Source organism: Phalangium opilio, unplaced genomic scaffold (assembly GCF_054372755.1).
Source record: "Phalangium opilio isolate 3A_F unplaced genomic scaffold, DU_Popi_V2 ptg000113l_1, whole genome shotgun sequence".
NCBI lineage: Eukaryota > Metazoa > Arthropoda > Arachnida > Opiliones > Phalangiidae > Phalangium > Phalangium opilio.
The window spans coordinates 6,735,385-6,749,624 of record NW_028324209.1 but is presented as its reverse complement, the minus strand read 5'-3'; the positions used below and the strand labels follow the sequence as shown (position 1 = coordinate 6,749,624).

The 14,240-nt window shown below is 36.4% G+C and overlaps 1 protein-coding gene across 1 annotated transcript; it reads right to left on the bottom strand.

Moving 5' to 3' along the window:
* Positions 1-1,403: 1,403 nt before the first annotated feature.
* Positions 1,404-13,509, bottom strand: LOC149623624 (uncharacterized). Its single transcript, XM_089852646.1, has 3 exons — positions 10,150-13,509; positions 7,285-8,878; positions 1,404-1,716 (listed from the first exon to the last, which is right to left on the bottom strand). Exons 1-2 carry the CDS (start codon positions 10,177-10,179, stop codon positions 7,691-7,693), a joined length of 1,218 nt encoding a protein of 405 aa, XP_089708772.1. The 5' UTR covers positions 10,180-13,509; the 3' UTR covers positions 1,404-1,716; positions 7,285-7,690.
* Positions 13,510-14,240: the final 731 nt, after the last annotated feature.

Genomic DNA, 14,240 nt, shown 5'->3' with positions numbered 1-14,240 from the left:
GCCGCGGCAGAACGTCGGTCGAGGCCTGCTCTTGTTATACAGGAACTTATTACATAGTTGCGCTTATTTTACATTAAAGCGCGATCGTTTAATTGCTTTAGTATATCTTGTTCATTCGAGGATTCTTCTCTAAGAAACGAGATTCATAAATTAAACATATATACGGAGGGTTGATTTAAAAACGCAACCAGCTGAACCTTAGCTGATGCTATTAACTGATACGAAGATTGAGGACGGCCGTAACGAATTTGCTATAGCCAATATGAAAGTTAATCTCCATTTAAATGGTTCTGTAATTTCTCATTATCTTTCGCGTTTAAAGTCAGTAGAAATACTCAGCATATTGACTTAAAAACCTAAGGGTTTTTCCCTAATGCCACACATTTTAGGGTTTAAAATTCCCAGAAATTTTTAGGTGTTCCTTGACCAATTTTATCGATTTTTATTGATTTCATTTTTTGTAGAAATGTTAGAATGTTGTCTTTAATAAAAATATTTTTAAATATATTAACTCATAATACTACCGTAGAAAAATTAACAAAAGAAAAGTGAAATTCCTTGAATTTGGTGACAGCTTTGAAAACCCTGTTAAAATATCCCTGACTGTTCCAGGTATGCTGTTATAACTCTAGTTGAGTGTTTTAAAAATATAATCAAAATAAATTTATTAGATGGCATTTTAACTGTTTATAATAATAGCCATTACTAATTATAAATAATGCAACTTCATACGTAATAAATTAGGCATAATTTATCATATAAAGCAGGGCTTCCTTGCAAAATTAATTGCTAGTGTGTTTAATATGTTTAATATACCCCATACTTCATGAAGAAATATTTTATAATTTAAAAAATATTAAGACAGCGAGTAAACACTTGGGGTGTTATTATAATAGACTAGGTGTTGCCTTGTTAGATGTAAATCAGTAGAAATATCACTAGGCTAAATAGCCTATAATAACAGAAGCTCTAATACTGAAAAACAAAACATTTACTAGTAATTTTAAGAAATTTAAACTATAATTATAACGTTTAAAAGAAGTACCAGCTGCATTGCTTTGCTTATACTTAACATATAAATGTCTTTATTTGTCTTAATAATGGGTTCAGGTATCATTAATTAAAATTTATTTAGTTCATAAATTTTTTCTCCTTGCCCGAAATTGACTTTTAGTTTAAGGTTATAACCATACAATGTCACTTAGGACTACTATCAAAGCTGATACGACCCATATACTTCTTTCCTTGTAGTCTTAACTAACATTGAAAGCGAGTATAGGAAAAACAATCAAGATGAATGGATTTGAAGACCTTGGTGTGTCTAAATAATTTAATTCCAAGAATAGTCTTTTAAAGTTCCCATAGGTGTCGCCTTAGTTCGTGATAATATGAAATGTCATTTTTTAATTTACGCAACAAAAATACTTTTATTAGAGAATCGTTATACACATTCTAAAACATCCAATTCACGGTTAAACAACGAGTACACTAACTAGTATACACTGACGTTAATTACAAATATACATTATTCATATTGGGGTTGTTTTGCGTGTGTGTGTGATACGTAAAAATTGAGATTCTATATTTAAATTTCTATATTAATTTAACGATGTCTTTCATTAAAATTGTCTTTAAATAAATAATATTCTTCAGATTTAATTGATAAAAAGCTATGGACATGTTTTGTTCAGCAGCGAGTGCAGTTATCTTCACAACCTGAAAATAGAAAGAAATATATTTCATTTAATTGAAAGTGCAGTAAAAGGAAGATTAAATATAACAGAATGTGAAAAAAAAACCATAAAATATTATTCATAAGAATTTAAGTTTAATATGAACTTTTTTCTTCTTATTGGATTTAAACTTAAAAAGCCAAACTAGAGTTTGTTCTTTCTTTTTAAAAGAGCATATAAAACAACGAATATATCAAATTGGAAGCAAGTATCCATCTACAATACTTAATTAGAAAAGATACTGCGCTTAAGTCTACACCGTGAACCAGAGAAATCTGAGGTATAGAATTTTATTGGATGATTTGTACCATGCACCTGACCTATTTTTCCCACGTACTTTAATGGACATTTTAACAAAAACACTAACTGCTTCGCAAGATGGTTTAACCATAAGTTGATAAGATATGTTCCATAAGTAAGACGCTACCTATACTTTGTAATTCTTACACTAACTGAGAGCTAGTTCGAGAACGACGCGAGAATTGACTGCAAGCGCTTTTGCAATCCATCTTCTTATTTAATCTGTACTAAGCCTTTGACAGCGTCTCACCAGGCGTCGCTTCACGAGAATCCATGACTATTTACGAACACCATACGTCTCATAACCAGTGACAAACTCATGGAACATATCTTATGAACTTATGGTATAACTATGTTAAAACTAACGTTTAATCCTTCATAAAGGCACTAGCCTTGTCGACATATTTCAGTTAGTACATGACGTGCAATGAAACTTTTAATACAAAACGTCCTCTAAAGTGCCCCCTCCCTGCTCCTTGTTTCCGAAAATTGAACGTATAACAAAAGGGGTGAAAGTAGAAAAAAAGGCATTGGTAACATTCCAATGAAAAGCGGCACGAGCAATTTAGTCTCGTTCAACAATAGGGTTTTTTTTGTTATTTTATTTTGGCTGGTAAAACGAGTTTCAGGGATATCTTTCAATATAACCCGGGGGATTACTTTTAAATGGTTCAATTTATAATTAATAACTTCGTGACGGAATGAAAACCTCGGGTACATATGTTATAGGGTCAAAGGATTACGGCATAATACGCATACCGAGCCACGACAATGTGGAAAAACTAAACCTTGTATGTACGTGCAGGAGGCTGGTAATTAGCCGGAGGTATCTTAAGAAACGTGGAGTTATTGAATAGAATTGTTAATTTCGTACAATATATTTTCGCATAAAACTATTTCATTCTTGACTCCCATTCTGAAACCTTTTCACAAAACTAAGTGCTGTTAATTGTTAAAATTTTGAAAAAATCAACAGTTGTATTAAAGAGACCGTAGACCTTTTGGGGATTTTGAACTATAATTAACTAATTAACAAATGATATCATGAAGAACCGCGTGTGATTACGGTTGAAGTAATTAAACTAAATTGCAATTACCGGAAGTTCAGTTTTCTAGGGTATTGTCGTTAAAGTTTGGCTGTAGGTCGCCAGGGTTCAACCTTCAATGGGAAAATATAATATGGTAACGCTCTAGGCTTTGACATTTTTGCTTTAAACTTTGACCTCTTTTAAATGCTTTTGCAAAGGTCAAAGGTATTGAAACAGTTCGTAAACCATTCAAAAGCTCAGTTAATGCCAAGTTTTCACCTTAGGTGACGATATCAAGTGTAAAAGTGTACCTATAGCTTATGTAATGATTACCTCCTTCGTTAACGATATAGTTTCGAAACGCGATACTTTCACTAACGTATATGGTTTACAAAATGGGACAAGGCCGGTCGGCCGGACGGTTCTAAAGCCATAATATAATTGGAATGACCAGAGAACCGCCGCTAGTGTTATACGCTAAGTAAACAACGAGTACAATGGAATCGCCTCATTCAATGTTACGCAAGAGAACTATATACTTTGCTGCTATATCGTTTTGTATATAAACGCGTATTTCACAAAGCCCCTACCTGCCTGCACTTGTTTGCCACCGCATCCTAGGTTCCGAAGTGGCGGTTTATGTGTATAATGTAAAACGAAGGAAGTTGGAAATTAGATTCGCTTGGTAGGGACTCCGTATATTGTATTTTCTGCAGCATTATTTGTTTGATAAATTAGATCAAAATTTCCTTTCACTTAATTTCGGATGCTTTTAATGTGTATTTTTAAGGTCACTCGTTAATGATAGAGTTTGGGCTTGCTGAATACGTCTGAAATTTTGAATGGAATTTGGGTATCGGACCTTGGTTTTATCCGTATGAATTAGATCTTTTTTAACATTAGAACCCATGATTTAACTCATCAAATATCTAAATTTTTTAAGTTTGCCTTGGAGAACAATCAACGCTTTTTTAATTTTAGTTCACGTGGTATTAATGAAAACTTTCAAATTAGTGTTGAAAGCTTAAAGCGCCTCATGATATTTTATACATAGTTTTCCGTTTAAAAACTGTCCAATTTCATATCTGATAACTTCTTGAACTACTAGTGAGGTTTACTGGACCAAGGTCCGATTTGCTTATTTTCGACTGTGAGCGTTTATAGTTGGCTCATCTAACCTACTGTGTAACTAAAAAGGGAGGTATTTGAAAACGATCAAATTACGAAAGAATCTCATGGTCATATCATGTAGCATGATCCCTCCGAAAGCATTTTGTCAGACGATAACAATTTAAATCCAATTTTATCTTTTACATATACTAGCGGATCTTCGCGTTTAGGCCTATATAACTAATATCAGACGTCTTTCGCCGCGAATTTCGGTGGTTCTCTATCGAATTACCTCGCACGAGAAGGGATAAAAGAAAAATGTATTTTAAAAGAGCCATGAGCGCTTTAGATATTCCCGGGTCAAGCGTTCTAGACCGCCAGAGTTATCCGTCAAAGCGATTTTCTTGACTCCAGCTTGATTTTATATAAAAACCTACCCCGCGCGCTCTTTTAACGCGGGGGCTTTCTTTCTTTATCGAAAATGAGGCCTCAACCGAGTAGAACTAAAAGTAGAGTCAACAGAAGCCATGAGAACGTCGTACTGCATGTACAAGCTTATCATATTCAATAATTGTTCTTTTGTGGTCACTTTCGAAGAATTAACTATTGTAAAGTTATCTTTTGAAACCATGATACGGTTTGTATCATACTTGTCGTGTTATTCTTGGTTCCACTAAAAAGTAGAGTCAACAGAAGCCATTAGAACTTGGTACAAGGTTACCATATTCAATAATTGGTCTTTTGTAACAACTTTTGAAGAATTAGGATAAGTATTTTGAAATTATCTTTGGAAACCATGATTCGGTTTGTATTGTGCTTGTCGAGTTTAATTTTAAGTATAGGATAATCATTACAAAAAATTTTAAATGTCAGCAATTAAGAGTGATCTACTTTAAGGCAAGCTTCTTTTTAAATTTGCAATGGGTTTAGGTAACAATCCTTGGTTTTGATAATCTATGAGAGTTCGCAATATAAAGATGATTAAAGAATACGGGCCTGGTACTTTTAGAACAAATATTAATATATGAATTTTAGTAACTTCGGTTTAGTCTGACTATGATAAACCTACATATGAATTTTTTTCTTTTTGCTTCGGAACGGAGCGTATAATCTCTATCTCTGGTTTGGCCATGAGGGTCAGATGTGGTCGAATTAAGTCCGCCTCCATGCAACGGTGCCCGCGGCAGTGGCGCTCGCTGCTTGCGCTTCGGCCCAATATCCATCAGAAACCATTACACCGACAACGTTTGGCCCCGAGCCGATTTCTCCCTATCAAAATGCGTTTAAAACCTGTTCTTTTACGTTTTTAGCCTTTTTTCTTCATCTTCCAAGATATTTATTTCTTTTTTTAATACGTTAGATTAAAGGGATTATGAAATAATTAAATTATAACACTGACAACAATACTTGAAAAAACACTATGAAAATGATAAAACACCCAAGTTTTGATATTCCACGAGAGATTAATCTATAATAGCATTAGAAGTTAACAGCTGTAGGTTAAAATAAACGCAAGTTCATTGTCTCTTTAAAACTAAAACCACTCGAAACATAAAAATCCAAATCCTTTTTATATACCAATCATGTTTTTTGTGGTTTTTGGTGTCTGGATGCGGCCACTAGTGAAAAAAGATAAACTTGATATTGCCATCTTGAAAATATAGGCATCCCACAATATTACGTGACAACGGTAGAGTATACCAACTGTATAAAGGATAACCCTTTCGCGTGTTATGACGAATCTGATCTTATCAGTTTGGTTATAAAAGTCTTTATTGCGTGGCAGAATTGGTGTTCCATAACCTGTACGAGTGAGATTCGAGTGAGATGAGATTTTCACCATCCCTTTAAACATGAATGAGAGTGAAACGTATGAAAAATGTAGCTCAAAAATTGTGGAATAATTGATCCGGCCCTGATAACGTCAAAATGTAATTTGTTACTAAACTCCCGTTGTCATGCAGGGTGGTGCAATTACCATCGGCTTTGTTCGGGCAAAACGTTCAAGTTTTTTTTTTGTTTAAAAGAGCATGATTACAATAGAAACCCTATTATTTTCAGCCAGCTTTTAAACGGTCAACCTGATTTCCCAAATATCAATTATAGGAAAAACGCCCGAAGAGTTTTAATGAAAAAAATAAAAAATTAAACCGCAAACTAATATCGAAGATTTCGTAAAGTGCATGCAGTTTCTTTTCTTTTCACTTTTCATATATATAAGGGGAGGGTATTGTGTAGGTGGGAAAAATGGAAAATCCAATGTAAAGGTATTTTAGACTGATTTAAGAAAGATATACCAATATACTTTGCGAGGGTTTATACATAAAGAGAGGTTAAATTAAGCTCGAATTTGTGCTTAGAGAAATTCTTATCTTGAACCCGATGGCGATAGTTTTAATTAATGTTTGTCTAAAATAATGAAGTTATTAAAAGGAGAAACAGAAACTGTATCCGGATGATGATACGAGTTTTAAAACATCAACAGCCTTAAGCTGGTTTATATGCATTTGCTGTGACAGGATGAAAACCTCTCTCGGAAGAAATCAAAATAATGTCTTTATATGTTTACCCCATAAACACGCTTCTTGTATATCAAAAATGAATAGTATCATATATTGTGAGTAGTATAAAAATGCGCGTTTCAAAGCAAGGCGACCACCCTGCAAAAAACAAAATCGCTGCGAAACATCTGTTTGTAAAAAACATGAAACTATCGCCATTGAACACGTACGTTTATCCCGCCCCTCGAGGGCAATTTATCGTCGCGAAAAAACCCATCCATTTTCGTATTTACAAAAATTTACATGAATCACATTCCATCGATATGGGATACTGCTCGAAAGCTCGTACAATATTAACCTGCCTATTGAAATCGACCAAAAACCGAGAAAGCCTTAGCTCTCAAAGAAACAAATGTATATGGGCCGATATTTGTAAATGGATACTTCGCTTTATAACTTTGCTATTTTCGTGGGTTTAGTTTATATTCAAGCAAGTAGCCAACCTCTTGATTTAGACACGAAAGTGTAGGTATATTTGAATAATATCTATGGCTTGAGGAGAGAAAGAGCCCGCGGTCTGACAAAATTACAAGGCCATATCATTAAACTTACCCGGTATCGGCTGGTCAGAGAACGCCGAGTTAGATCCAGCTTTTTCTTCTTACGAGAGATTTTCTTCGCATCTCGGGTTGGCTTAACCGCAGTCTGGTTCTCTATATATATCGTCATCATGAAATTCGCATCTTTTATAAATCTGTGGTTTCCATATATACTTTCTTCCCCTTCTTCGCGGTGGTTCAGCCTTAAATGCGATAAACATCCTGGTTTTCGAATACGTAATTGGCGAATTAACTTTTACGTCTCCGAATAAACCCTGTTATATGCTTGCGCGCGCGACTTATGTTGGTATTTACACGATATTGAAAAAAAAAACAACTCTAGATACTATGGAATAAGTCTAATTTGTACAGAAACTAAACGAAAAATTTGTCTCTCCGCGTCACCCGACGTCAGGTCGCTAAACAGTAGCGTGCCTTTTCATGTGCAAAGCTAGGTGATCCGACCTAGAAAAGGCCCGTTCGCACAATCGACAATGAAATGGTCGGTCTCCGGTATGTTTGCGAAAATGTCGCGTTAGTTCGTCTGAGCGTGCGAATCTCCATCCGCAGCCCTTCCACGTGCATTGGTACGGCTTTTCCCCAGTATGCGTTCGCAAATGCGCTTTCAAGTGGGAACTCTTGGAATATGTCTTGGCGCAGCCGGGATAAGAGCAAGTGTGAATCGTGACCTTTTTCCTCCCCGTACTTCTTCTACCCCTTCTGGGTTTGGTGCCCGGAGTAGGGGCCGGCCTGGTAGTCGTGACTACGCCATTACGTATCCCACACGCGCCTGACGCGTAAGGCCCCGGTACAGCGTTACCGTGATTAGCTAAAAGTTCCGCTAAATGCGGGGAAGATGGTGGGGTCACCATTCTTAAATGTTGCGCGTGTGGTACGGCCGATACCGCCGTTTGACCGATCACGTGGTGTTGTCCGTGAAGGTGTCCGTAGTGCTGATGACCCGAGTACATCTCCGTATTGGTCACAGTGATCGTGACACCGGGAGGGAGTTGGTGGGTGGTTTCCGGGGAGGCCGGGGGTGACATTTGACAGTTTGTGACGTAAGAGGGCCATTGGTTTAATTGTCCGTAAGGTTGACCATACGGGCTCATTTGAGGATCGCAGTTTCCGTACCCTCCGTAATTGTTCGAGTAGTAAGGGTCGTTGGAATGCGGCGGAGGAGGAATATAAAAATCGCCGCCGTATTGATGAGTGCTCGCGCTAGCTTCGATCGGAGTTGCCGTCGAGACGGGAGCAGGGTCGAAATTTTCAGTCTTCGGCTGCAGTCGGCCACCGGCGTGAACGCTGGGGATTCCGGCGATATGAGGGTGTTGCGTAGAGCCATTTAAAACGGGAGAGGGCACCGAGTTTGGGTGCGGCTGTTGGTGCGATTTGGACCCCACGGTTACGTGCCACCCCCCATTGACTGGGTTGATGGGGTGGCTGCTCTGATGGGACGGTGAAACCGGGTGATAACTGTGTTGGTGATGGGGCGACGATGACGTCGACATTTGGTGGTGCGGAGAGGAAAGGTGGGGATGTTGAATTGGTCCTTCCGGGGGAGGACCCGGGTCACTCAATAGCACGCTTTCGATATCTTGCCACATCTATAACGAAACAGAACCAACATTTATTTAATTACTTGATTACCTAATTAACACTGTGTGTTAGAACACGCGGAATATAAAAAGAATGTTTAGTTATACCACCTGTTAATAGATTTACACGTTTAATATAAACACTGGTGGGTTCAGGGCTTCCCCCGTTTAAAGGATGGGCACCCGCTCTTATGAAATTCCCTCACTGGGCTTCTACTTAAAATTCCTAAGCGGCAGGTTGCGGCGTATAGCGACGTGACGCCGCACCCTAAACACAACTGAATTTCATTCCGCCGGTATGCGCCGGGATTAAGTCAACATTAGGATATCAAGCACCATAAAATGATTCAGACCATTATTTACTTAATTCTCTTCTTTTAAGCTGTTTTTGTAAGAGCAGCCGACTATAGAACCCATCCTCAAATACTATACTTTGCTCAACGAAATTATATAAATGAAAATAGTGCAGCAATTCTCATTAAAACGCTCTATATTCTTGTTTAGACAGAAAAGTTTATGAAATGAAGGTGGTTTTAACAGGTTTTGATGACATTTTTTCTTTTTATATCAACATAATTTTCATTATGTTTTTCTTTCCGTTCCTTGAAATACCACTTAAATTAGAGTAGAGTAGGTTACATCCTATGAACGTATTTTGAATTTAAATTCAAAGTTTTCATGATAGCTTAGACAATGATCTTAACATCTCACCCAAAGTATGAAATATTGTTTTCACGTTTGTCTGTCAGTTACAGGATTGCCACAAATTTCTAATTTTAAAATTTCCTGACTTTTAAAGTCCCTGATCGCCTAAAATCATTTGTGCCCTTTCATTTGTAAATAAGTCGAAATGTTGTGTTTAACTATGACTAAAGTACCATTAACTTATAGTAATATTAGGCATTATAGTACAAATCCTGACCTTCTCGGGGCAATCCTATGTTAAACCTTACATTCAGTTAGGCCTTTTTATGACAAATATAAGTTATGTTCTAAGAGTTATTACTCTGTATACTCCTTGTACTAGTTTGTAAACATTCTTAAATACTAAACAAACATTCGAGTAGGCCTATGTGTCAGAAATGCAACACAATCTAATTCTGATAAAGATTTTCTATAGCAGTTTCGAGATCCGACATATTTTCAATACCACAAAATATACAATATTTAACATATTTCTATAGTTGTAACGAGCAAGGTACAGTAACAAGTTTAGAATTGCCAAAATTTCAACAACAAAAAAATTCATTCACAAAAATCCTAGGTATAGTGGTACTTACGTCTGAAAATTCAGTCATAGCAGAGGTCATGCCCGACCTCTCAAGTTTTCCAAAAGATCAGATAAAAAGTTGAAGGAGCCCACTTAAAGTGTTTTAACCTGCACTACAAAGTTAAACTTCAACGAGTCCCGAGTGTAACGTTTCACCCGAAACTTTTTAGCACGTTATGACGTAACTTAAGTCCGATAGATCAAGTAACCCAGTCTTATCGGGGTTACGAACTATAAAATAACAAGTACAGAAGACGGCGACTATAGACACTTAGCCCCGACGTGAGCGTGTCCGCGCGAAGTTCGCATCTACGAAGGTCTAGTTGGATTGTGCGCCGACGGTTTCACCTGTGCACCTCTTGGGACTCGGGTAAAGCCCTATTGGCGAGGAGTTCTTAGGGGATAGGGGGAAGTCAAATCGGCCAGGTATTGAATGGAAGGCAACCCAAGTCACGTGCGAATCTCGTCGTGGGAGGACCTGGGAGGTTGGACTCTCCTTCGGCTCACTCTTACGCAACATATACCATGAGAAATAATAATTTAATTCAACGTATCCTCGCTTTGTGGCGCTACCTTTACTCTCGTCTACGATCCTTCTCAAACTTTTAAGAGATGGAGATTAGAGATAACCAAGAAAAAACCAAACGGTGTCGAAAATAAACTACAGGTTTTGTCTTTTAATGTCAGTTATTATTTTATTAAATTATAAGTATAAATTTGCTATAATTTTCTACCAAGCAAAATAATAGCCCCCCCCCTGTAATCAAGCGTGCCTATTATCCGCTTGTAAGTATTTAAGAGGGACTAGTGACGGATATTTTGTAAGAAAATATAATTTCTTTATTTCTTTCGGAACGATTAAAGACTTAAATGCGCGGATTCTTATCTCTTAGCGTTACTATTTCAAATTGTACTGTACGTTGCTCAGTACCACTTTCAGTTGAAAGAGTGAATTATTTTAAACCATTTGTTAAGACTCGTAATGATTTGTTTTAACTAAAGGTTTACACGTTTAATCGTTCATCTTAAAAGGACCCTCCCCAAAAATGACTCCTTCAATCCCTTTAAATTTTATAATGGTCGATCTGTGCTAGGTTTAACCTAGATATCAATTGCTATAGCTCCTGTAAAAGAGGATCAGAAATTTTGGTGCTTTTGAATCATGAAGTTTTATTTCAAACTGTTGAATGAATGATATAAATATAAGTTGACGAAAAATGGCTTCGTCTCATAGTTAGCAAAGTATATTCAGGTTGTAATAACTCAGTTCTAGGCTTCGTCTTCAGGTTGAAATAACTTAGTTCTAGGGTTAGAGTAAGCAAAATTTACGTCTGTGGCTTGCTCTTGCTGTTGTGAGGCTCTAACGGATAAGCAGACTTATAGAACACAGAGTTCAGTTTCACAAGAGTCCCTCAGGTCCTTATGGGTACGTGCCTTCCTAAATTACGCGAATACCTGGCGCCTGCGTGTAGGGGTTTACCTAATTCTCCAAGTAAGAGAGCCTAAAATCAATAATGCGAAATAGTTAAAAAAAATACCGAGTGATGGTAAACCGCGGAGTTAGGGTAAGAATAAAGATTCTTAAGAATGACAGGTAAGAAAACAATTTCTTAGCTGGGCGCAAGCAAACACGCTCGAGTCGGAGGAGGTGCGGCGGCGCGGAACCACGAGGACTTCCGAGGCGGCGAACCAGATTCCATCGCATGCCTGGCGCGCGCCCGCTACCAATTGAATTTTAAATCTCAATGGGAGATGATATAAAAATATAATAAACCACTGCCGAGTGAATTGTTTTCTTCGCGCTCAATGATTTCTTGAAATTTATATAAGCGCGCCCTTCGTAATTGGTTGGTCAACCGAAGACCACGATCCTATTATTACGATTTCCAAGTTGTTGATTTTTGCTAGTCAGTAGTTTTTTTTACTGATTTATAAATGAATAGGTATTTTTTAAAGGGTTCAAAGTACTTAATAGTGTTTGCGTTATATTTTGTTTTGATGTATACAATACAATTATACGATATATTGAAGTTTTGTCTTATACTTTCCAATTGACCAATACTAATTCAGTTTCTATCCAATTTTAACTTTACAAATATAGTATTTGTTGGGTTGTTAAATTAACATGATCTTAACTGTAAACGATATTATTCACTATGGCATTTAGAGTTACGATATTGCCGGGGTCGTATAACTATGCTCATTGTTCAGTTTTGGGAAACTATTAAGTATCGTTTCATTATTAGAAATAACTCTTGTTCTTTGCAAGAACGAATAATTCATATTCTCATTTAAAGAAATCCATAGATTTTAAGAAAAAGTGTTATGCAATATAGTTAAAGTGTTCACATTACAACTCAATTCTTATACCCTTAATATAACAATGAACCTTTTATTCTAAACTCCATATTCGACAATAGTGGATTATATTGAAGAATACATTCATATAATTTAAAGTTTTGTGCCTTGTATCGTAATACTGTAATACAGAACCCTCAAATTAGGCTTATCACGTGAAAACTGGTTTTATACTAAATTTATACTTATATATAGGTATAAATAAAAAACTGTTAATATTTTATATTGTAAGAGAAGGTCTCTCTAATAGAATGGACTACGGAAGTCAAGTGCAAATATCGCGGCACCTGCCAACAAATAAAAATGCTTTTTTCCATAGATCGCGGCATGCAACTCGTTGAGGCGTCCCATGCAATCGTTATAGGAGAAGAGTCCTTATAGAAATCACCCCCGCGTTATAGCGGAAATACCCTTGGCTTCACACAAGTTCACTAAAATACACTTTTCTCTCTATACGACGCGTACAATACCGGAACAGGTAATCACCCCTTTGAACCGTTTTAACAGAATAACGAAATAAAAGGTCCTCGCCAAGAGGGTTTTGTTTAACTATATTTTTCTCTCATTTCTTTTTTTTCCTTTTTTAAATAAAAATACCGCTATTTCTTTTTACATCTTGAAGAAATGTGGTTTAGATTGAAGATTAAGATATAGAAAAGTATGTTTCTGATTTGTGCTAATAGATTTATTAATGAAACAGTTTTATCAAAGTGGGCCAGCTAGGATATTGATTTGGGTGGTTATTTAGCTTTCAAAGGAATGTCTTAATTTTCCCACATTTAATTGGTTTTACACCTTAATCCTTAATCCCAATGTCTCTTAATTATTTTTACATCTTAAACCTTAATATCAATGTCACTTAGGCCTTATTATTTTTACCTCTAAAACCTTAATAGCAATGTAGTTTAATTACATAAATATTATCTTCAAGCGTCAGTTCTTAAAATGCAATTCTTCAAATTTTTCAAGTCAATTTGGTCCCTATTGATACTCGATTTCCCGTATGTACTACCCTGGGAAAGCAGTGTTGTTATTTAGATTGAGGTGTTTGGAAAAAGACCTCGTGTATATTACGTTAATATTGTAGGTATAGTAGGGATAGTGGCGACGGTTGGCTTTTCAATACGGGAAACATGGTCGGACGAGCGACGGAATGATTCGTTTTCGGCGATGCTCGGTGACTTACCGATGTTTAAAAGACCATAGATCCTCCGACAAAATACCACCACCAACCTCCTCAAACCTTCGACAATCCACGTTAGGCCTTTTTCGCGTGTTGTGTTGTGTCAACGGACTCGACAAACGCTTCTACGAATTTTCGAAACGTTTTATATTTTTATTAGTACTTTTGAAAAATGATTGAAAATATGTGATGGAATAAATTGGGAAACAAAGAATTTTTTTTAATTCTGCAAGAGAATTACAAAAGATGTTTTTAAAAAAAATTGATTCATAGTTGTATTATTATTAATGAGAGTTTGTAAAACGATTACCTTTAAAATATAATTATCACTCTGATTACTTAACATTACCAGCTCAGCCACACTTCTACCTTTAAACGTACACTTCTGCCAGATAAAATCATATTATCGTTCTAAAATTGGAAGGTATTAAAATTGTCTAGACAAGATGGGTACTCTAATATGTCTTTCTCCAACATTTATTTCCAATTTCCTTGTTTTATCGGCCAATGTTTGGGGGCCCGTACCTCTAAAACTAAATGTTTTAGGTCTAAATCTACTA

Bases quoted from the DNA above. Each gene is read 5' to 3' on its own strand.
- LOC149623624 (XM_089852646.1), bottom strand. From the start codon at position 10,179: ATGACCTCTGCTATGACTGAATTTTCAGAC. The intron at 8,879-10,149 runs GTAAGTACCACT...GTTTCGTTATAG, and splicing joins CTATGACTGAATTTTCAGAC to ATGTGGCAAGATATCGAAAG.